The 24,538-nt window shown below is 46.1% G+C and overlaps 1 protein-coding gene across 1 annotated transcript in view; it reads right to left on the bottom strand.

The window, feature by feature from the left end:
- The window catches only part of CFAP53 (cilia and flagella associated protein 53), a 218,303-nt gene that overhangs the window by 60,229 nt on the left and 133,536 nt on the right, over positions 1-24,538 (bottom strand). Inside the window, exon 7 of the mRNA XM_069626967.1 lies at positions 2,307-2,409. Within this exon, the coding sequence (XP_069483068.1) occupies positions 2,307-2,409 (103 nt within the window). The remainder of the gene's footprint in view (positions 1-2,306; positions 2,410-24,538) is intronic.

The raw sequence follows: 24,538 nt of genomic DNA on the forward strand, positions 1-24,538 counted from the left end.
GGGAATCCCACTTTACTTCTTGGGAACAGTAGTTCACCCAAGAGGTAATCAGAGAAATTAAAAAGAGGAGCACAAAGGGGCAACCCAGCCCCAAAGTTATAGGGAAATATAAATCCAAACACACACTATGGAAAGACATTAAAAAGGTCACCCAGAAAAGAGTAAAAGACTAGGTGAAAGTGGAAAAAGATGCCCACTCACCTAGTGACAAGGACAAATAATTCCCTAGTCCAAGCAAAATGGTCTGAGGGTTCACACAGGTCAGGAAGATTATTCACATATATGAAAATCTTAACTAACACCTCACTGCAAGGGCATCGGTTTATTGTGGAGCATGTTCAAGGAAAGGATAAAATAATAGCAGATTTTTTTATCCAGGGCACAATACAGTTATGTGGCGAGTGAGTTGGAAGATGAAGACATTGTGGAAGGAGAGATATTTCTCACCAGTGGTAGCTCTTTAAAGAAACAAGATTGGAAGGATGTGGAGGAGTGAGATTCAGTCCTTGCCAAGGTAAAAGACTTGGTGTTGAGCAATTGGGCCAGCTAGTCCAAAGATGATGGTTTAGGTGCATTTCACAGAGTGAGGAATTAGCTGAGTGTGAAGAAAGGGTATATTCTCAGGTGGGAATGCACCATACCACCTCAATGTATAAGGGACAAACTATTAGAGGCAGGTCATTAAGGACATCTCAGCATGAGGAAAACAAAAGGTCATTTGAGGGCTGACTACTGGCGGCCTCATCTTGATGGCTAAGTTGAGGAACTAATGCAAAACTGCATTGTTTGTGGTGACTCAGCTTTGGAGTTGAAACGTCATGTCCAAACACGGAAGCCACTAGATTTTCCTGGGATGCCATGGGAGCATGTTGCCATGGGCATTTTAGGACCAGTGGTGGGCAATAGGAGGAGTGTGAAGAAATATCATTGTTTTGGTAGACATGTATTTCAAATGGATGGAAGTTAAGGTGGTACAAGAGGCTGACTCCAGGAGCGTGGTATCATTTCTTGATGAAGTGTTTCAGAGAGAAGGTTTTCCCAACAAACTACTCACAGCCACGGAGTGCAGTTTACCACAAGAAACAAAGGATTTTATATCAAGCATTGGGCTAACATCCTAAAAGCAATGGGACTGTTGAAAGCTTTAACCATACCATAATGCAAGGAGTTCGCATTGCTGTAAAAGAGGGGAAGGCATGGGAGGAGGAGGCAGAAAAAAGTATCTATGCATACAGATTTGCCCTGTATACTACTACAGTGTTAGTTCCTTTTGAGGTGTGGATGAAGGAGAAGGAGAACAACTACCACTGTGTATCCTGTGTGGTTGTGGTAGGGGGGCACAGTTTGTCGAGTGGGAGGATGATGATGCGCTGAGGTAAAGGGTAAAAAGGAAGAACTAAGTGATGAAGGAAAGACTTGACAATCTGAAGAGAGTGCGACTCCAGAGAGTTTCAGATGGTGGAAAGGTGTGGGTGCTCAAGCCGGGGTTTATGCCCAAGGGTCAGGCTAAGTTTGAAGGTCCATTGTGTGCGAAGAAGACATTAAGTGATCAAGTTGATTTGGAAGATGGTAGGATCTTGAAAAAAGGGAGGGTCCATGGCACCCTCTTTCTGTAACTCTCTGCCCCTGAAAATCAGAGCGTTCTTCAATTTGAGCGACTTTAAAACAAAAACTGAAAATGTATCTTTTCAGGTAATTTCCCAGGGTTCTTGACCTTATTACACATCCGTTTCAGGTTTATGTAGCTTGCCTTGCATTGTAAGGTTTTCAATCACAGGAATTATGCAATATGCGATAAAACTAAGAAGACAACGTACATTCTCCTGCTTTGCAGCTGGACTATCGCTTACCAATAACCAGCTCCCTCCTGCACTTCAGGAGGGAAAAGAAGTTTTTGCTTTTCAAAGAACGGACTGAATGCTTTTATGGAGTTGCAGATTCTCCTACTCTCCATCCCCTTCCTTGACCTGCTCTCACTGCTACCACTTATCCTAGGCCCCCAACCCCGAATCCCTGTAAACTAACCTCCATTTATAGTGCTGTATTGCGTGGCAACAATGTTTTGTCTCTAGAAATCCATATTAATACTCCTTGATAATTGTTAAATTGACTTTTGGTAACATATGAAATCACGTTTGTTCAGTTAGGCCAGAATTTCTGAGACCCTAGGAAATTAAGAGCCAAGAGATTTTTGAGTTTGCTATGTCAGTTCTAGAAATGATTATACCCACTTTTTCACTCGCTTATATTAAAAGTATGTTTAAACATTCATTTCATATAATTGTAATCTCAGCAGGTACACGTACCTTGACGTTCTTTCCAGTTCTAACTGTTTGTGCTCTTCAATCGCCTTTTCTAAGAGTTCTCGGTCACGAGCAAGTTCTTCCTGCTTACCAGCATTTCTAGACACTAAAAGGAAAGTTCAATTTGTTAGACATTTTTTGTATGTGCATTAGTGAACTAATTTACTGGATAAACCACACGATGAAACAAGAAATATTAAAGTATAGTATTGGACGAGCAACATAGGGAGTTATTAAAGGTGCATTTGCAATAAAGCGCAACCACCTCGAGCTGCAAACGTACATGAAAGAGCAAGGGCCGGAGACAATTTAGTATACCACAAAAAGATCCCTTTAATTTGAGATTCATTAAAGATTTGCAAAGGCCTTTGTAACCAGGGACACAACACGTTGGAGTCGCAAGTCCAGTTAAACACTGCTTACTAACATTGCATGGGTGGGAGAACATAATTAGACTATAATAACACTATAAAAAATGCCAGGCCTGGATGGGATAAGTCCAGCTGTCTGAAAATCTCAACTAGGGGAATCCGGATGGATTCCTTAATCAATCAAGCAGGCATCTCAATTCTTGGCTTCACAGTCTCGGGGATATAGCACCCAACTAACATCCACCAGCAAGTGCTTTTCCCTGTCTTGCCGAAGGGAACATGCAAGGCTCAGATATTATCACCCTGTATACATAGGTTAACCTCCTGAGTGTCAATACATTGAACACACTACTACCAGCAAGCATTTTGTCCCCTTCTTTAGACTTTTTTTCAGTCCACATCATTGAAACCCACCAGCCATGGGTTGCCCTACAAGGCTAATGTTTCCTGTCATAGGTTGGGCTCCTTGACAAACCCTTGTGCTCTCAGCCTGTGGTCTTTTCCAGTATCTCAGATATAGTAATAAGCAGGCTCATAGCTTTCTCCCACAGGGCTCTCACTTTAGTATCTTCCAGGATAGAGCTTTAGCCTTGGGACTACCTTGTTCTGTAATCTGTTGCAACCCTGTAGCCTAAACGTTGACAGCTGTGTTCTTTAATAGGGCTGCCGATTGTTCTGTTCAGTCATAAATTAATCATTATTTTAGTCACAATTGGCAATGTCATTGCAAATCGGCAAGGGCTTAAAACACCCATCAGCCATTCTGAAGTGAGGTGGACATTGTAGAAAGCAGAGTGCAGATATGACAACATCCTGACAACATCTACAAAAACCATGCAAGCAATCACACTGAACCGAGGAAGAAGTGCTGAGAATGTAAACCTCTAAAAATTGTGTGGGACATGTTGCCGACCTGGAAGGCACGATCTAAATGGAGTGAGGAAAGGGCTGTGCCCTACAGTACAATAGAGAAGCAGGACTAGTTACATTTTTTGGTTGGAACCTCACAAGCTGAGATCACCTAAACCTAATCCCTTATGTTCTGTTACTTAATAACAATTCTTCAATCATATCAATCATAGAGCATGGGTAGCTGTCAGCTGTTGATCCCTGGCATGACAGGAGCTGAAACTGTGAAGTGCCACTGAATAGAAGTTGGTCCTTTTCTATCGCTGATCGTCCCGTTGCAGTGCAGGAGTCCTCCAGATGTCCTCCCTCTTGTCCCCAGGCCGAGGAACACGGTATCTGCAGAGCTGCACAGGAACAGAAGCCAGCCAAAGCCCTTTTCTTCCAACCAAAGGTACTGTACAGTCTAAGAGAACTTACCTCTTGTTGTAACCTTACTTATCCTCTGCTGAGACTTGTCTTGGTTGCTGCTTTGATTTCTTCTTTTCTACAAAGACTTCGAAAACATTGTGCAAGACTTTTACTTACCTGAAAGAAGTGCTTCAGCTCACCTAGACTTTTGCCCAATTGACTTTGGCCTAGCCTGGCTCCCGAATGACTCTTCTTCAGTCTGACATTGTGTTTGGTCTTCCTTCCAGGAAGGGGTTAACTAACTTTGCAGTGGGGGTTACCAAAAGTACTTACCTGCTTCAGAATATTTGTGTGGAGGCCACCAGGGGGCGCAGGCAAGATGGCTGCCTAAGCTACATGCTCCCCTCATGGCCCAGAGGAAACTAGCAGAGAAATGCGCCCTGATGGTCTGTAACCCCTGCCTAATAGCGATATCCTTGAGGGGGATCCAGCGGGGAGCCTGGGGGCGTTGGAGCGGTCTCCGGAGGTGCCCCCGTTCCTGAGCCAGCAGCCTCTGGGTCTCGGCCCTTCCCCTCCCCCAGGCGGCACCGTAGAAGACGCAGGCCAAGGGCTGCGGTGCGGCCAGCCGCTCTGGAGGGGGAGGAGCTGGGCGCTCCATCGGCGCGATACCCGCAAGCATCAGAAGGAGCCCCGACACACTACGGTGGATCCGTGCCGCCCCCCCGGGGGTCTGCCAACTCGAGAGGTACACACACCGTGGATCCTCTCCCTGCCCCACCTGCCTCTGGAGGGAAGCTACAATTCGAGCCTGCAACGGGGGAGGCGGCTGGTGGAGGACTTGGTGCGGCCTGCCACACACCCGCGGTCCTGCATCCGGGGAGCGCTAGGGGTGGTGTCCCTCCCGACCCCCCCACCCTCATTAATACAGACATACGACGGCCCGGGCCGACGCAGGAGCGCGCCCGAGCCCCCGCCCAGCATACAGCACACCCGCAGCAGCACGCCGGCAGTGGGGGCCCACACTGTGCAATCTGCGGGGGGGAAATAGAGGCTGAGGGTCCGGAATGAGAGTGCGGTCCCCGTAGGGGCCGCACCCCCATGCAGCCCCCTCAGTGAGCCCGGATCGACGCGGGAGCGCGCCCGGGCCCTTCACCTCTCCTCTCACTTAACCACAGGAGCGGGCCCCACGCGGGGAAATCCACCCCACAGCGGGGCTACAGAAAATCATCTGCCCCACACCACAAGACCACACCAGGCCCCCGGAACAGGGAGCTTCAATCACGATACCCCACACATCTGGAGAGCTACCCTGCCTGGCCACTCCTGCAGCCTACTCCAGGTGAGAACTCAGGGCACTGCGGCCTTAACGGGCTCCCGCGTGAACTTGTATATCCACCGGCACTTCACTGTAACCAGCAACCAGCTTCGGGGCAGCATTGGAGGTCCTACGGAAACACCGCCCACCCGTCCCCACCACACTGAAAGGGCACAGTGGAGTAACATGGACTGGGCCTAATCAAGGAGGGGTATCTTCAATACCAAACCCAATGACACTAGCCAAGAACCACCCAGGCCCCTAAGAGTGGTATCAAAGAGGACACTAGAATACCTTCAGAGCGCTGACCCACGATCAGTACACCAGTGGGGGTTGTCCTGGGGTGATTTGAAAGGTAGAGAGGTAGCTCGCAGAACGGAGCCCTGGAACCAACACACACCTCGCACACCCCAGGGATCTGCCCCACACAACGGGACGGACGATCCAGGGTCCTGCGAGGACACTTCACTCCGTGAGGTCATAGTAACCCGGGACGACCGGAGTCCAATGAGTTGGAAAGAGACCCTGGCGAGATATCAGTTTGCCCCAGGACACCTGAAGATGGAGACCGGTCCCACCTCCACACCTGCCCCAGATATGAATACTATCCAGAGCAACATCCAAACGATCCTCGAGGGTATCAGAGGTATGAGGACAGATATGGGCGCCAAGCTGGCTGACCTCACGGCCAATGTTTCCACACTAGAAGACCGAATGGAAAGGGTTGAGAACAACCAGGCATCAACAGACCTCCTTGAAACGCAGATGTAAGCAAGGTACAAGGAGCTGCAGCGCCATGAGGAGGATCTCTGGCTTAAGGTCGACGACATGGAAAACCGCGAAAGGAGAAATAACCTGAGGATCTTCAGCCTGGCGGAGACAGAGGGGGAGACCCAAACGGGCTTGGAGGGCAAAGTTCAAGATATTATCAGGATCGTTCTGGGGTCGGACTCCAGGGAAATGCTCCTGCTCGACAGGGTCCATCGTGCGGGTGAGGGCGGGAGGGGCCCGCGTTCAGTGCTGGCAAGATTCCACTATTACAGAGACAAAGCCAGGCTCTTGGAAAGGGCGAGGTCCTTGAGACATTCAATATGGGAACTCCAGGGTGACAATTTATCAGGACCTCTCGGCCCTCACACTCCAGATGAGGAAAAAATGTGGGTCCATCACCAGATGGCTACAGGAGAAAGGGGTCCGCTATCGCTGGGGGCATCCATTCTACCTAGATTTCGAATGGCAGGGCCAGAGATACCAACTAGTCACGGAGGAGGACATTCAGAGAGCCACGGATGACTTGACAGGAGACTTGGGGGGAACATCTAGAGACCAAACTGGAGGCGACAGGGATCCCGGCCGTGCCCCTCGGGCCCAGATCTCACCCAAGGGAAGCTCAAAGTCAAGGGCTCTCAGAAATTCCAGAAAACCAGACATCCCCCAGCAGACCGCGGGGGCCCTACATGATCACATGGGAAGTGTTGGAGGTTCAACCACCAGGCTGAGGCTCACCATGCGACCTTTGAGGGGTCTTAAAGGCCGGGGGATTGTGCTTGTTACCACCTTATGTGCTCGCCATGGTTGGCGGGTTTCTGTTCAAATGACATGAGTTACAAAAATTGCAAAGTTGCCTGGCGAGAGGCTGTTTTAGTACTGTGTTGAGTGGTTTTCGGAGCTTCGCCCTCGAGAAGAGGAAGAGGCTTGCAGACCTACGCCGAGAGGCACTTGTTATTGGTCGAGTGGAGTGGACCATATGTTATGGTCAATGGAAGGGTTATGGAGAGGGGGGACTCCCATTGGGACCCCGGTGTTGGCAGAGAGGGGGAAACACTCCCTAGTGCAGGGCGTGAAGGAACGTTCTACACCACAGATTTTCCCGGAGCCAGGGTAGCAACCCTGGCAGTTCGTTCCTTGCTCCAACCCCACCTAGGGTGATGGCGATGAACGCCTTACAAAATGGGTAAGGGAGACAGAGGGGGGGGGGGAGTGGGTGAAGCTTTTGATTGGGATATGGGAAAACGAGTTCTACATAGGCATTACACAAAGGGGTTTAAAGAGCACATGACGGAAAACGATAATGATTGAGGGGAGGATAGGCACACTGAACGTTAAGGGCCTAAACTCCCAGAATAAGAGAACTCTCACGAGCAACATGTTCCGCAAGCAACGATTAATGGTCCTTTTCTTACAGGAAACACATTACAAACAGGGGAAGGAATCGATGATAAAGGGGAAGGAAATTGGTAGTAACTACTAGGCCTCTCACAGGAGTACGAAAAAGGAGGGGGTGGGCATTCTTCTGTGCAAGGCGTTTCGCCTCACAGAAATAGAGACCAAGAGGGTGTTTGGAGGACGGTTCCCGGGGGTAAAGGGCACCTACGAAGGGGAACGCATCATCCTGGCTACCCTGTACACTCCCAACTCGGGTCAGATGCGATTCCTCACCCAAATTTTCAGGGTAATGGACGAATGGGCAGAGGGGGCGACGATACTTGGCGGGGATTTCAACCTCATTATGGACCCCCGCCTGGATTGGTGGTCAGCAAAGGGGGGAGCACCCAGGGGAACCTCCAATGACAACCTAGCCATGCAGACCCTTCTGAGGGAACATTACTGGGTGGACGTATGGCACAGAGCATATCCGGGCCAGGGTGGATACACCTTCTCACCCCCACACTACACTTATACAAGAATTGACCTCCAAAAATTGAACAACCAAGGGTGGAGGCAATAGCGTGGTCGGACCACGAATTACTCCTAGCCAACTGGTCATTGCCTGTCTCCCCAAGATCATCAAGATGGCGGTGTAATGACACGCTCCTGAGAGACCCAATTTTTCGGGAATTCATGAAGAAAGAAATAATAGCCTATTTCGAGACAAACGATAATGGGGAGACGGATATGGCCGTGGTGTGGGAGGCTGTGAAGGCCACCTTCAGACGCCTCCTGATAGCCGAAGGCTCAAGGCGTAAGCGTGAAAGGGGTCTAATTGAAAACAAGATCCGGACAGAACTGGGTGCCCTATGGGCTAGGTTGGGGTTGCCCGGGGAGGATCACGAGGCCCTCCTAGTGGATATGCAAGGTAAAAGACAGGCGTTACACATGATCCTCATAAGTGAAGTCATCAAGAAAGTGAGATACACCAAACAAAGGTACTACGAACGGGGAGAGGGGGTGGGGACCCTCCAGGCGCAAAGTGCCCGAGGATGTAGGGTGGAGAGAGGGGTGGGCCACCTTAGAGGCAAGGAGGGTAAGGTCCGCAAAAGCCGGGAGGAAATAGTAGAGGGCTTTGCCGATTTTTACAGTGAACTCTACTCCAGACAGGAGGGCGAATCACTGGACGACATCCGTACCTACCTGGCAGAGCACCTCCTGCCCCGGTTGAGTGACTCTGAGCGTGGGGCCCTGGAGGGGGAAATATCGGAGGAGGAGGTGGAGGGCGCCATTAAGCGGCTAAAGGCTGGGAAGGCCCCAGGGGGAGACAGCTACACGGCAGACTATCTTGGTGAAGCCACTGGCCAAATTATTCAACCAAATCTGGAACCGAGATTCGATCCCACCAACGTTTTTACAGGCACTTATCACCGTAATACCCAAACCAGGCAAGGACCAGGCAGAGTGCGGGTCGTATAGACCTATCTCGCTCTTGAACTTAGACACCAAGATCTTCGCCAGAATCCTGGCGACCAGATTAGAAGGCTGCCTCCCTCGCTTGATACACTTGATACACCACCAACCAGGCGGGATTCATCATAAATAGAGAGGGCTCTGATAACATGCGAAAAACCCTCCATGTGCTCGGTTCCAGGGTGGTCCGGGAGGAGGGTGCGCTCTTACTGGCCCTTGACGCAGAGAAGGCCTTTGACAGGGTCAGCTGGGCCTTCATGGGGGAGGTTTTCTCAGCTCTGGGAATGGGGCCGACGTGGCTCGGTTGGATGCCAGCACTATATTCCTCGCCCACGGCTAGCGTGGTTGCAAATGGGACGGAATCGAGGATGTTCCCACTGGAGCGTGGTACACGGCAGGGATCCCCACTGTCCCCCCTAATTTATGCGGTGGTAATGGAACCTTGGGCAATATCTGTCCGTAACGATGAGGCTATCAGAGGGGTGCAAATAGGTGATACACATTGCAAGATCTCCCTGTTCGCGGATGATGCACTACTCTACATCACAAAGCCATCCCAGACAGTCCCTAGGATCCTCCAGGGCCCAACGCGCTATGGAGCACTATCGGGGTATAAGGTCAATCTCGGGAAGTCTGTAGCATTTGTAGGGGGGGACCTGGCAGACCCAGAGACAAATTATGTGAGAGGGCTCCCCTTCAGACTACAGGAGGACGGGTTCCGATATCTAGGGGTTGAAGTGACACGCAACGCTGATGTCCTGTTCCTAGGGTAACTTCCCCCTGCTTTGGTCTGAAATTAGAAAGGACAGAGATTTGGGCAAGATCGGGTCTCTCCTAGATGGTGCGCCTCAATCTAGTAAAAATGGCGATTCTCCCCAAGTTTTTATTCCTCTTCCAGATGTGTCCCGTGCAGGTCCCCAAGACATTCTTTACAGAAACAAAGCGAGTCCTCCTGAACTTTCTCTGGACTGGCAAAAAACACAGGATCTCCTACGAGGTATTAACCAGGCCAAAGGAAGACGGTAGGGTGGGATATCCGGACCTAGAAACATACTATAGGGCATCCCAGTTGAGGGTGCTGATTGACCACTTGACCCCAGGCACGGGAAAGCAGTGGGTGGCCATGGACAACAAGTTCCTTGCACCTGTCACAATAGAGGAATGGCTCTGGGTCCCAAGAAAGAACATCCCCAGAAGGGTCCTGAACCACCCAGTCTTGAAAGTGCTATGGTCCTTATGGAGGGAGGGAGGCTACTATCGTTGACTCACAACCTGGCCCTCCCCACTGAGTTGCATCTGGGCCCCCCCTTCACAGACAAGATAGCTGAACCAGCCATGTTTCAAAAGTGGTTTGAGGCCAGTCTATCTAGGACCGTCCACCTGTGGGTGGGAGGCGCGGTTCTACCCCTGAGGGTCTTAGAGGAAGCTTTGGGAATAGGCACCCTGTCCCCATTCCGATACCTCCTGCTCAAGGGGGTCCTTACCGAACCACCATGGGGGGGGGGGTGGGACACCCTCAGGAGGGACTTGACCGACTTTGACAAACTCCTCATTTCCACCCGGGGCTCTAAAGGGGTGATTTCTCGCCTCTATAAACTCTTTCTGCTCTCCACCCCGAGGGATCCACCACCAGCACGCAACAATGGGGGAGGGACTTAGGTGAGGAGATTGACGACGAAAGGTGGTCTAAAATGTGCAGGAGGGCTAATCGCTCCACGGCCTCGCTGCAATATCGACACCAGGCTCTTAAGGTTCTGCACATATGGCACTACCCCCCTGCAGAGGATTGCTAGAATGATGGCGGGATACGACCCGCACTGCTGGAAGTCTAGGAAAGTAAGAGGGGACTACTTCCATATGTGGTGGAGGTGCCCTGTGGTCCAAACGTATTGGGGAGAGGTACTATCCTGGATCAAAGGGGTGGAAGGAGTCGAGAGGCCCCTCTGCCCCTGGCTCCTCCTCTTTGGAATCGACACAGGGGATGACCCCAGAGACGCCCGGGACCACATGTTGCAGGTCATGTTGGTAGTGGCCAGGTGTTGCCTGGCACAGAAATGGAAAAGACCTGGTATGTCGGGAGAAGAGGTATGGGTCACGAAGGTACGGGCCATTTACAACATGGAGTTTCTCACTCATCTTATCGACAAGTCCAAATCAAACATCAAAGAACTATGGCTCCCCTTCTGTGAAAAATATGCACATCCTACCTAGTGGGAAATACTCATACTGGGGGCTCCTCCCTCAGATGGGAAAGGCCGCTGCTTGCGGAGCCAATTGTGAACTGCTTAAATGTTTGGCCCGAAATTCCGGTGTGCAAAGAGACAATTCGTAAAAACACTGCTACGCTCTTCAAGAACTCGCTAGGTGGACTATACACGAGAGCTCGAACTGGGGGTTGGTGGGGGAGGGGTATGTGTTATAATTGGTTTACGAAGATTAATGTTTAAATATGTTATGTAATGTTATAATGCAAAATATTAATAAAATATGATTTTCAGAAAATAATATTTGTGTGATCTCTTGTTCTGTTCCCATAATCATTTTCTTTGACATACTTCTAAGTCTGATTCTAAATGCAAACAGTGGTATGTTAATGTCCTCAGTGTCCCAGTTACTAAAGTCACCTGAGAGTGTAGAAAGTGTAAGCCCCGGCAAGTCCCGCTTAGCCGCGGTATCCTGCTCCTGCTACTCTGGATTTGTGGATTTGTTTTACTCACGATCAACATTAAACGAGGATTGAACTACCTATCCCACAAGGCTTTGTTGGTGAGGTGTGGCTATATAACAGGGCACGGGCGCGCACCGCGCGCGCGCACCCGTTCAAGCCCCGTCAAGTCCCGCTTAGCCGCGGTATCCTGCTCCTGCTACTCTGGATTTGTGGATTTGTTTTACTCATGATCGATATTAAACGAGGATTGAACTACCTATCCCACAAGGTGAACTATTTTGAAAAGAAGACAGAGTCTACAAAGAACTGATAGATATTATGCTTATATAAAGCTAATATTTCGCTATTTCCTTTGCCTAGGCTTTGTTGGTGAGGTGTGGCTATATAACAGGGCACGCGCGCGCACAACGCGCGCGCACACACGTGGAAGCCTTGCCGCGGTTTTGCGGCTGTTTTTTGTCCATACTTGCTTGTCTCCATATATTACTCACAGTTTTGTACACCAGTGAATTTAAAACAGAACCTCAGTACGCTTAAAATGAAACGAGGCATCAGCACCCTTAGAACTGGCATGCCAATGGTCACGTCTGCTCATCGTACAAACACTGATGGCTCCATATTTAATTCACCGCAATGCCTTGTTAAGAGATCCCGATTCAGTTCTACTCCCCCCTCGTGCAAAGCCAATTTGAAATCTAAATCAGAGACTCCCTTGAATATGGCCATTCGATCCTTTTGTCGGGAAGTCCTTCATCCAGATCACCAGTCTGTGGAACACACAAAACCCCCATCTGAGGGAAGCAAGCTGCAATCTGAAGTTATTGGTATGGATAGTCACCCACAAAAGGGTTCTGCGCAAGGGCAGCATGATGCTCATGATGTTGTGTGTGACATGATTTTACCTGTACACCCTATTGTGGGCTCTAAGGCATTTAAAGCACAAACAGAATCTGTGACAGCTGGCGTTCCGACTGTCACTTTTGCTGATGAAAATGTTTCTTTAACAGATAGCATCTTATTGAATAATGTGTTAACCGGTACTGCTGCTAAATCTGTTATTGATTTAGACATGCTTGACACATCTCATGACTCAACTTATAATTGCAAGTCTGACAAATCAGTGATATCTAGTGACATGGCTGTAATTGACTTAGACACGAATGCATCTTGCTTCCCCACACAGACGCTGTCTGACAATTTATCAAAATCACCTATTTTGTTTACGAACATTAGCGTAGACTCAGTTGAGAAGTTATCGTTTATTGCGCCTACTCCATGCAAAATGGCAGTCAATCACCACCCATCACTGGGAGTCCCTGATAAACAAACTGGTTTGACAGATTGCTTTAACTTCTATGAATATGGCTATCCAGTCTCTTGCTAAACTGTTTGAAGCTTTAGTCAACAAGGCCGATGTGCACTCACAGCAATTGAACCAGATATTGGCCACTCATCTCGACATCATGAAGAAATTTGAAATTTTAGGTGACAATAATATTTCAGCCACCAAGCTAAAAAAGACGGTGAGCTCCCAAACTGACGTTTTGTCTTTAGCTTCTCCTAAATCATTCCATGCAATACCATTTATTCTGAATCCCATTATTGTTCTGGCTCCAAATTCAAACATTTGTGTAGCACAGGGCGAGCAAGGAAAAAAAAGGTAAAAAACCTAACTATCCAATATTTGATGCTACTCATACAAATGCATCTGACATGTTTACGAAGCCAATTCAATTAAAGCAAGGTGTATCCAAGAAGTCGAAAATATCAAGTCTGTAGCCAAGAATAGTTCCAACATTAAAACTTTTGTTAAAAAACTTTCAATACCTTCTAATGCCACCAAAATTGCATCTAGAGCTATTACAAAAAAATATCTGAAGCAATCACAGATCAGGAAGACTACGAACTCCTTAGAGAAGAGTAAGTCTGTTGAATCGTATAGTCCTTTGAATGCCTTGGTAAATGTAGCCATAGCTGCTGAAAATGCTCGCCCATCCAACCAACCTAATACATTGTTATGCCTGCAATCTAAAACAGCACTAGAAGATCAAACCCTGTCTGATCGTCGCAGAGAATTAAGGCAGGCAGTGGATGACTATATGGCCTCTCAATTGCCGCCAAAGAAGTTGCTTCTTCCAGACTCTCTATCCACGACTCATACACCTGAGCCATCTGATATTGACGTGAATAATGGCACAAAACACTCTGACTCGGTGGCCGTGCCGAAGATACAATCAGTTGATTCCTTAACGAAAACTGGCTCTTCATCTTCTTCTAATAATAACAAGGTTGCACAGCAAGTGATGGTTCCTTGCGCAAACATTGAAGAATTGATTAAAATCACGCTATCCAAAATCTTGGTTTCCCAAACTGAACCGAACAGAAATGAAGTTAAATCTGCCTCTAAGTTAAATGCAAAAATACCAGCCCCTTGTAAAGTCGATAACCAGAAAAATGTTGCCCTTTCCTCCAAACGCCCGGCTGTGCACTCGCTATCTTTTAGATGTCGACCAGCACCGGCTCGGCAATATTACTTGAATCGAGCAGCTGTTCTATCTATATTTAGCGAGTTGCCGGAGCTTGATGATATTGGATCTATTGACATCGTGCAGGTGGAATTTACGGATCGAATAAATTGGGCAGATGTGAATTTATGGATCAATTCTAGAGTGGTGGTTAATGCCATTTGTGCCGCAAAGACCCAGCTTTTCGACCTGGGATTTATAGTCTCAACAGGTTTGGAACCCATAGACTGCAACACATTGGATATCGCTAAACCAAATATATATCAGCAATCGAATAGAAATCAAAATGCTCGCATAGCTAAATGTCATTGCAACCACAAAGATTTGCAACGTTAGCATTTAAATGGACATGACACCACTTTCTCCTTGATTAGCTGGAATTCCAGAGGACATAAGCACTTAATGAACAACCAAGATATCTCATTACTAAATTACGATATTATTTTAATACAAGAATCCTGGTTGCTACGTGCTCCAACATGGGATAATCATAATATTGTACACTCTCCAGCTGTCAAGGGGAAATTAGGTCGTCCTGCCTCTGGCTTACTAACGGCTGTTAGGCTGAGTTCTGCCTTAAAAATCCAATCATGGTTTTCTCCAAATTCCCATTTACAAATGACCAGATTGACTGGACACAGTATACATTGCGCACTTATTAATGTATATTGGAATCCTTTGAGTATCTCAGACGATTACTTTTTGGACTCTATGCATAAGGCGCTTGATCTTATTTTACTTGATTGCCAAGTGTATACCATCATTATAGCTGGAGACTTTAATCTCCATTGTCTGGGTCCTAAAAATAAATCTGATATGGGTCGCCTTGACAAATGGTTGAGCCTTGCGCACTCCAGAAACTTATTCATGTTAAATGGTTCGACTGCTATGGATATTCCACCTAGTGCAACATGGCATTGTGCATCTAGCGAGGCGATAATTGATTACATCTATGTTAACCCCATCATGTTAAGTAAAGTAAAAACATTTCAAGTTATTGACATGGACGCTAGCGACCATAACATGCTCAAAATGACCTGGGTCTGCCATCAAAATGAGACCCAAGAAACTTTGCAATATCTAAGAGGTTCTATTTTTGTAAACACAGCCAGGAATAGGTTAACCTGGTCGCGAGAATCCTTAGAAGCATTTAGAGCTTGTTATGAGGCTCAATTAAAGTGCCAGAACTATAGCGAAAGATGCTCAACTGTACTTTATCATGATCTAATGCAGTTGTTTCAGCCAACTTCCACCATACATAATCGAAAACAAACTCCACATTTACATATATTCGATCAGGAATTGAAAGCGATGAAATCGAGAGTTCGTGCTGAAAAAAGAGAGGCCTATAAACTCCCTCGTGATGAGAGAGCAACGATACTCACTCAAATCAAAACAAGATATAGGAATTGGGTGAGAGGTAGGCAGGCTAAATTGTATCAAAATGACGGGAGTACCATGTTAAGGACTCTAGCCAGTAAGAATTCGGCAGAATCATGGAGATTAATTAATCAAGCCACAGCAGGACATCAAGTCCCCATTCAGACAAATGATGTGAATGAAGACACATGGGTTCAGTTCTATTCTAACCTTTATGCTCCATCATTTGATACTGTGAAGACTGTTAAACCTTTGCATTATTTGATGTTTGATCTCAAATTTGATAGGGAGGACATATTATGTTTCATCAACCAAGCTAGTTGCTCAAGAGCTCCTGGCCCAGACGGGTTGTCAAATATGCATCTTAAACAACATCCGACAATCTGGGCTGATATACTATATGCAATGTTTATGAATATTATTGACACGCAGCAAATACCTCACACTTGGAAACAAGCCATTGTTGTACCCATTTATAAGAAAGGTGATCGGTCCAATCCGGCCAGCTATAGACCAATCTCATTATTAGATGTGCCTGGGAAAATCTTTTGCCGCCTAATATTGACAGATTTGAACACTTGGTCTAAGAAGAACTTTAAAAGGGATCCCTTTCAATCAGGATTTATTAGTGGGCTGGGCACACTTCCCAATATTATAACCATTAACATGCTAAAGGACCAGTATGCAGAGGGGAAGCAATCTTTATATTGCGCTTTTATTGACTTCCGTTCTGCATTTCAAAAACTAGATCTGCTAGGCTGCCCTACTTCATTATTAGCCTTGATAATTCATCTCCATACTGACACCACAATGCGTATTAGGTTAACTATGGAAGGCCTTTTGTCCTCAACGTTTAATACATATGTGGGTCTTGTTTAATTTATTTATTTTAGACATGGGTAAATTTTTTAGGCAAGTTATATCTGATGCTCCTGAGCTGGGGGGACAGCGCATAGCGTGGCTTTTGTACGCTGACGATCTGGTTTTAATATCCCAGACCCCTAGTGGTCTCCAAAATTTACTGGGTGCCCTTACGACTTATGTGAAGAATAATCATTTAAATGTGAACTTTGACAAATCACAAATTATGATCTGTAAATCACACCGCAAAAACAAAACATTTAACTATCCATGGTCGATTTGTAATGTGCTATTGAAAACTATAACGAGTATAAATATTTGGGGCTTATGGTGCCAAATACAAGAATTGATTATCTGTATCAGACTAACTTGCAGGTTAAACTCTTGAATTTGATCTCACAAGCTAAAATTTTGCATTATAAGTATGGTAAATTTACGCTGAAACACATCCTACTTTTTAATGAGCAAAAGGTAGTACCAATGTTGATCTATGCGGCGGAATCGAAATTGCACTCCAGTGATGAAATGTGGAACAAACTAGAAGCCTGCTTCTGGAGAAAAGTATTACACCTTCCGAATTGTACCCATGCCTATTTTACGGTTTGAGTTGGGTTTGAACTCGCTAGCGTCTAGAGTCAAGTGGCGAATGTGTGCTTTTTTTCGCAAATGTTTATTGGGGTTGGAAAATAACATTTTCAGTATGGTGGCTCACCATCTAACTAAATCGAAACATCCCTTTCCACTCACATGGCGAAACCAGGTATTGACTATTTTGTCTGATGCGGACATAACTATGACGCTCCTGCTTGGAAGACCAGCACAGGCCAAAACTAAGTTTTATTATTATGCCTGGACACTAAATTCTGAAATTTGTCTGAAATTCAAAGACTTCACTAGAGATAACTTTGGTCATAAAAAGCTCGGCTAAGTAGCGAGCTATTTGCTGAAATGTCCTGAACCAGTTATAAGAAACAACTTCCTACGTTTTAGATTAAATCTGTATTTAACTAGAGAAGTGCTTAGTAGGCGTCATATAATTCCTCATAATTCGAAATATTGGCGTTTCTGCGAGTTGTCTACAGAAAAGGAGACTTTGCAACATCCAGTCATCTCCTGTACCTATTTGCAAGAGTTACGAACTAAACATTTTGCTCATGCACTAAATCTGTATAATCAATATGATGAAAATCAGATTTGGAATTTACTTTTAGCTGGAACTAAGTTCTCCATCATCAAAGCAATAGTTCATTTCCTTAATGCAATTTTACCTTCTGAAATTAATATGTAATCATTTATTGTTACTAATTTTAAAGCGAATAGAACTAATTGTACATCTGAGAAATGAGATTGTATAGTTGACTTTCTCAATTCATTTGTATTGTTTGTTCTCTTTTATTATTCATTTTAATGTATCTTTCTTGTATTTTTATTTCATCTGTTATTATTTCTTTTTTGGAAAAGTTGATTAAACTCAGCTGTATCAAAATAAAAAAAAAATAAATAAATAAAAAAAGAAAGTGTCTGTGTGCCATCCCAAAAGGGTACTTACTGATTTAGAAATATTAAGAGTGTGTATTTTGGAGTGTATTTGTGTGTTAGTATTATATTGCCCCCCTTCTGAAAAAAGGCTTTCTCTAACTGACAGTTGTTTAATCAAGAAACCGTGTGTAAGAGTTTATTTGAATACTAATCACTGTGAATCTCTGTAACGCCCCTACAGCTCACATTGACCAGTCTTGAGATAAGCCTGGCTGCTCAACACGCTACCAACCCCAGTAGTACAGACATATACCAAAGGTTGGGTTCCTATTCCCAGGAGGTCAGGGTTGTTGTATTGCACCCAAAGGGTACTGCATACAATCTTGCAAAACATGACTTCTTATCGGAGGCTCAGGCTCTTGTGATTTCCCACACTGGAGGGGGAAATGTGTTTGTAACAGGGTACCTAGCCGCACATCTGCCCACCCCACCTCCCAAGGCTGTCCGACCACCCTGCAGCCTGCGCCATTACTGATGTCTGCAAAATCAACCATATTTCTCCCCTCTCTGCACAATCTTCGCTGGATTCCCCACCTAGATCCTATCAAGACTGATTGCTAGCCAACAAAGAAAAAAACCTGTAAACAGTCCTTCTCCTGCTGCGCTCTGACCCTCTAGAACTCTGTCCCACTGAAGGTTGGGAAAGCCCCACCATCCTCACCCTTCCGCGAACATTAATGTGCTACTGCTAAAAAAATACCATGCACAATGCTGGCATCTGCACCCTACAAAGCCCTCCACCGCTCTGGAGCTAGGTTTGTGCTATAAACGATAAAATAATACAAATAAAAACTTCCCTAAAATAGGCTATTTCAGCAATATTGATGCCCAAGCTGAGTGCTCTGTTACACTCATACATTGTAGAGGAGGGGGCAAAAATTGCCATATGGCCCTTTAAAAAAAACAAAGTACTGCGTCAAGAATGCCGAAGAAGTGATGAAAGCATTGTTTTTCTAATCAATCTTCCTGACCTGTTCAACCCCATAACATTTTGCTTGGACTAGGTAACTATTTTACCTTGTCCCTAGGTGAAGGGGAATCGCTTTCCCCTATTAACTAGTCTTTTACTCTTTTTAAGAGTGACCTTTTTATGTTTCTCCATTGTGTATTATTGGAGTTATAGTTTCCTATAGTTTTTGTCCCCTTTGGGCTCTCCTGTTAATTTATCTTTCATGTACTTGGGTGAATTACTGTTTCCAAGTAGTAAAGAGGGATTTTCATCCCCTTTACATTTTGTATAAGTGAGCCAGCACACCCCACCTTACCTGGAGTTGCTGAGTGGATGTATCCCCTTTCTTACTTACCTGGTAACATTTTTGTTACAATTGCGAGTTTACTTGAATGGCCAGTGGCAGTGGTTTTAGTGTTATGAATTTTAGTCTTTATTACTCACAGTCTGTTAATTCAGCATCAGTAATTATTCATTTCTTGTGTGCTTGCTGTTTCTGAGGTCTTCCCTTGCCATTCTAGGCGGCAACGACCCAGTGGAAGTTTTGTCTTTGGCAGGAATCCTTTGGATCCCTCGCCCAGGCTCCACAGTGTCTGAGAAGGCAGGAAGCGAGGGAAGAGTCCAAAACTCTGCAGCCCTTTGTCTTTCACCTTGCCTGAAAGGAACCAACTCCCAGTGGGGGGGCTGGCTGTCCCGAGTGCACAGCCAGAGCGTCCCTTGCTGTAAAATGCAGGGAGGGATTCCAGAAGTCGCTTGTTTTGTTACTCCCTTCCCTTTCTGCACCCCTCTCCCTCACCTTTTGTTTTCTCCGGCTCTACCAGAAATGTTGTCAGGCCTAGTACGGTAGTTGCCTGTCTGTTTCAATTTCCTTCCCACTCTCCCCCTCCCTTCCTTATCTATGTCATAGCTCTTGCACTATCTGAAATGCCATCAGGCCGAGTATGATAGTTAATTTCACATCCTTACTGTTCATGGCCTGTGAGAGTGTCATTGCATTTTCCCTGGTTCCCTCCCTTGCCTTGAAGCGCTTTGAAAGACATTGTGTATAGGTGCTATATAAATAAACAATCATATCATACATCATTGTGCAGTGCATGGTGTTCCAAGGTCCTAATCCGTCTGAAACTTTGATGGCCTCCTTCTGGCTCTTGAGAGACACGATTCAAATCCCTGAAGCCCCCTCACCAGAGTGAAGGACCGAGAGAGTGAAGAGATTCCGACTGGTGATATTCATTCTTCATCTGGCTGCTGTCAAATGTGTGCTCGCTGGAGCCTCCTCTGATGAATGCTGCTGCAAGTTCCCATCGAGTGTCCAGTTCTTTCATCTCCAGACCAAGAAGCCAGGGACCGGGTCATGTGCTGCTGCATCCTGAAGGCATCCACTCAGGAGTTCTTTTCTCCTAAGGTTCTGTGTGGGTTTGGGGAATACTTACCTTAAGTCTTGGGTGCTTCCTGTGAGGCTGAGTGGGTGATTTGTTTGGTTGGGAGTTTTCCCATAGCACTTAACCAGGCCTATTGCTGGAACACAGAGAGCCTTCTTCGAAGTCCCTCAACACTTAACTAACTCTGAACGTAAGGCTTACTTGTTAAAGAAAATCTTCTCTGGAACTTTGACTTTCCTGCAATTGAAGCCTACCTCAACTTGCCTACAGCTGGCACCTAGACCACTAGGGTCCCTCTTCTCCCTCTAAGAAAACTCATGCAATAGACTAGGGAAGGACTGGATAAGAAAAGGCTTCCGTCTTGAAAAGTACAACAAGTTTAAAAGTACTTACTTGCTAAAAGAATTTGTGTGGTAACTGTATCTCTGTGAATGAAGAAGTTCCAAAGTATCCTTACGTTTATGCTTACCTTCGAGTTGCATTCTGCCCCTCTAAAAAGTGTATAAGTTACTTTGAATGCTGTTTCCCCCCCTTCTGAAAAGTAACATGTTCGTACTGTGTTATCATTGCTTAACTGAATGAGTGTACAAAATGTAAGGAACTCATGGTGGCAACAGTAAATACAGACAGTGATCACAGTTAAAGGGTGTTTATTAAACTGTATAAGCGGGTTGGAAAAACGCCTAATCTAAACATAAATCTAAGATGGGAGCAAGCTACGACCATCAAATAATAAGGCAGTCCTAGTGGCGTCTGTCAAAATAAAAGGGCCTATACTAAGAAAAAAATCTATTGCCAATCCTTACGCTAAATACAAACAAAGAGTGTGGTATAGGGTTCACAGAAAAAAAAAAAGTGTTCACAAATAATAAGTCAGGATGCGGTAGTTAGGGTCTCCTTCTCCACGTTTTGAGCGCTGGATAAAGTAGGATTCCGGAGCACAGCACACGCTCGAGCCTTCCCAGCACGAGGTAACAGTTCTGCTCTCAACTATCAGGGCATTCAGTGGTTAAGTCTCTTTTCTACAAAAAGTCTCTTGCCTCAGAGGATCTGAGGTGTTCCAAAATAATAAACAAAAGTTCCTTTCTACTTGCACGTTGGGTGATGTCTTTTCACCCCTTGTTACAATTGCGGTTAGGGATAGACCACTCGTAGACTTGTAATCCAGAACTTGCTTTATTTTTTTTAGTCAAAGTAGCATTTTTAATAGATTAATCATAAACTGTCAAAACAGATGAAAATGGTTACTGGCGAGTCTTTGGCTCTGTTCGGGTAGGATCTTCCTCTTTTCACTTATTCATACATAGAAACAACTTGGTAGCAGACTGGTAGTCTATACACTGCTTTATAATAGTTCAGTACCGTACTTCAGAAGGTACAGGGTCTTGAGATTCGTTACTCTTCTTCCTGCTTGTTACCTATTTTGTTTGGTATAGTTTGTTTTTAAGATATTTTTCCCAACAGTATTGGTTCTTGTTCCCAGCCCCACTTCTTGATTCACATTCATAAGGCTTTGGGTCTAATATTGTTGCATTAACCCATATGTCTTTTTACAGCATGTCATTACTTCCAGCTTTCATCAAAGATGATATGCTCTTCACGTAGTACTTCCCTTTCTATCCAGTCAAATATTAAATAGGAGCTTTGGAACTGCTCACCTGCTTCCCTGCTCGTATTTACGTTGTTCCCGGCTTTGCCTTGACTCGTAGCCTCTCCGGCCCCCTCTGACGCGTAACCGCCAGTGTAAATCAGCAGCTTCGCCTTCCGCGGCCTCCTCGCACTTGATAGGCCGCACTGGCTGGGCCCATTTTTCAATTCAGCAGACGCTCCGGGAAGCAATCAGCCTTGTCTCCTCCTCTAGGAGCTTATTCGGTCACGGCCGTAGCTGTCGTCTCTGTAGGGCGCCGCGGCTTTCTCTCCACATCAGCTGTGCTCCGCTTTCTCTCCACATCAGTTGCGTTGCGCTCTCTCCCTCATGCTGCCTTCACCAAACAATAACGTTTTAACTCGGCCGTAAACACGACCAACAGGAACCTTCATAAACGCACAACAGGTGCACTTTTTTTGGCTTCTCTCTGACAGACTCAACTTCATTAATATGCCCACTCATAGGCAGCTTCCTCCTAATGAGACTCGGCCCCTTTTTAAAACAAAAACAACAATGTCCAGCATTAGAAAAAAGCACCTCCCATTGACAGTTAATGGTTTCTTATTGGTTCATACAAGTGTCCTTCAGGAAACATCAGATCCACCCTTCATGACAACACTCCTTAACTCTCTCTGCTTTGATGATCAACAAAAGGGGACTTGATTTGGCTCTGATTTCCCCTCTCCTCTTGCACCTTATCACACCCCTGGATCCCCTTCTTCCGGGTTCAGACCCCTCTTGAATGTCAGTCTCCCTCCATTGGGTTCACTACAGCTTTCAAAACAATCTCATCTGTGCCATTCACGAATCTTAATGTCCTTTTAAATAGTTCACTGTGGATATCCCTCCGTCGGGTTCACTCTTGCCAATTGCTAATTTTTGCAATTCACATAATTCCTTAAACAGTTCTTATGATGCAGGATTCAGTTCCCTTAGCTTTACCTTAATTTGTCAGTCAAAGACTTTCGACTGTATAGAGGATTTTACTAGACCCCTGTATGACCACTTTGACCCTCTTCTCGTGCCGTTCCCAAGGCCTTCTGGTAACAGTAGTTTCACCCATAGGGCATTCACCAAGAGTTTGTCAAGTAAACACCCATGTGGTGTCCGACTCCTCTGTAGCTAGTTTCCCCTCTCGTATCAAAAACAATAGTTTTTTTACTTTCTTCAATTAGCCTTGTTGCTACTTTTGTTCAAGCACAGTTCGGTTTCTTATCGCTCTCCCCTTGACTCACTATGATGAACCGCTTGGCTTTTTGTTGTCTCTGGAGTCAAGGCCGGTACCACAGTGATAAGCGTCTCCTCTCGGCTTGGTTATCAGTGGAGGAAAGCCTTGAGTAGCGTTGACATCTGCTGCAACACACGCTGGCTATTCTTCGCGGCCTTACGCTTCCTTCTTTGGCAGTTTCACGGGCCTGGCTCGGAAAGGGCAAGGTCGCTTCTCTCCTTGTCACCCTCCTTTCTCCTCCTCTTGAACTGCCGTGCTGAGTTAACGCTCTCGTTGTGCGGTCTGCCTTGCTCTTATTGTGCTCTCGTGCTCCACCTTTTATCCATGTCGGGAAGGAAAAGGGCCGTCAGGTGTGTGTGATTCTGGTCAATTGCCTGACCCATGTCCGGCATCTTTCGTGATGTGTGAAAGGGTCTGTGTTGGAAAATGGGGTGGGGGTAGAGTGTTTGAGTATCCTACGGGGTAGGATGGGGAAAAGGTAAGAAGGGGGATACCGCATCTCACCCGTCGGTGTCCCACCTCCACTCCCCGAGTAGCCCCCATCCAGGTGATCCTCCCTTCATTGGTCCACCCCCAGGAACTGCATCCAATAGCGATGGTGTCCTGGCCACCTGGATGACAGATCCCCGGGGACTAGTCAGGGAGACACCTTCAGGTTTCTCAAAAAAGCTTACCAATAGGGTTTACCTACCTTGAATAACATTGTGTTCTTCTCAAAGTGTACCATAGGGTGTTACTTTCCCTGATCTGCTTTACACAGACCTAAAAACACTCTTTGAGGTAATACTTGCTTCTGAGTTGCTTGAAGCCCCACTTAAAAGTATATTTATACCGTGCATCAGAACCGGAGTGGTCCCCTGGCGCTCTGGCCAGGTAATTTAGTAGGACATAGCGGGGGAAAGAGCAAAAGAGCTGTGTCGTGCTGTTGGCAGCTTCAGTTCAGTTTTCACTGTTCGCTGAGCTTAGGTGTATTTTTCGATTGCTAGCCTTCGTGCCCTGTTGTGCAAGAGTATGGGCCTCATTACAAGTTTGCCGCTACGGAAACAACGGTGCCAGTAAGCTTACCGGCACCGTTGCTTCCGGACCTAACTAGGAGCTTGCCTGCCGGAGCCACTGTGCCCGACAGGTCAGACCCTGCCGAACAAAGCGGCCATGGTAAGCAGACCGTCATGGAAGCACCAGCACGTTCTTAACAGTACCGGTGCTTCCATGTTCCCCATTCCCGTAGAGTCCTATAGGATTCTACGGGAATGGGGAATTACAATTTACCAGCGCCTGACTTTCCAGACCATCAGGGTTGTTATCCCGGTAGCACCGCTAGGGTTACCGCTGGATTTGTAATGAGGCCCTATGTGTTGTTTTGTTTCGTTAGTGTAGTAAAGTGCATGCAGTTTGTTATGGTTTCAAGATATGGTTGTGTTTAGTTCAGAGTCTGAGAGGTGTATGCAGATGGATGAGCTTTTTATTAGTGGGTTTTGTTCTATACATTAC

Source organism: Ambystoma mexicanum, chromosome 6p (assembly GCF_040938575.1).
Source record: "Ambystoma mexicanum isolate Mex_15411 chromosome 6p, UKY_AmexF1_1, whole genome shotgun sequence".
NCBI lineage: Eukaryota > Metazoa > Chordata > Amphibia > Caudata > Ambystomatidae > Ambystoma > Ambystoma mexicanum.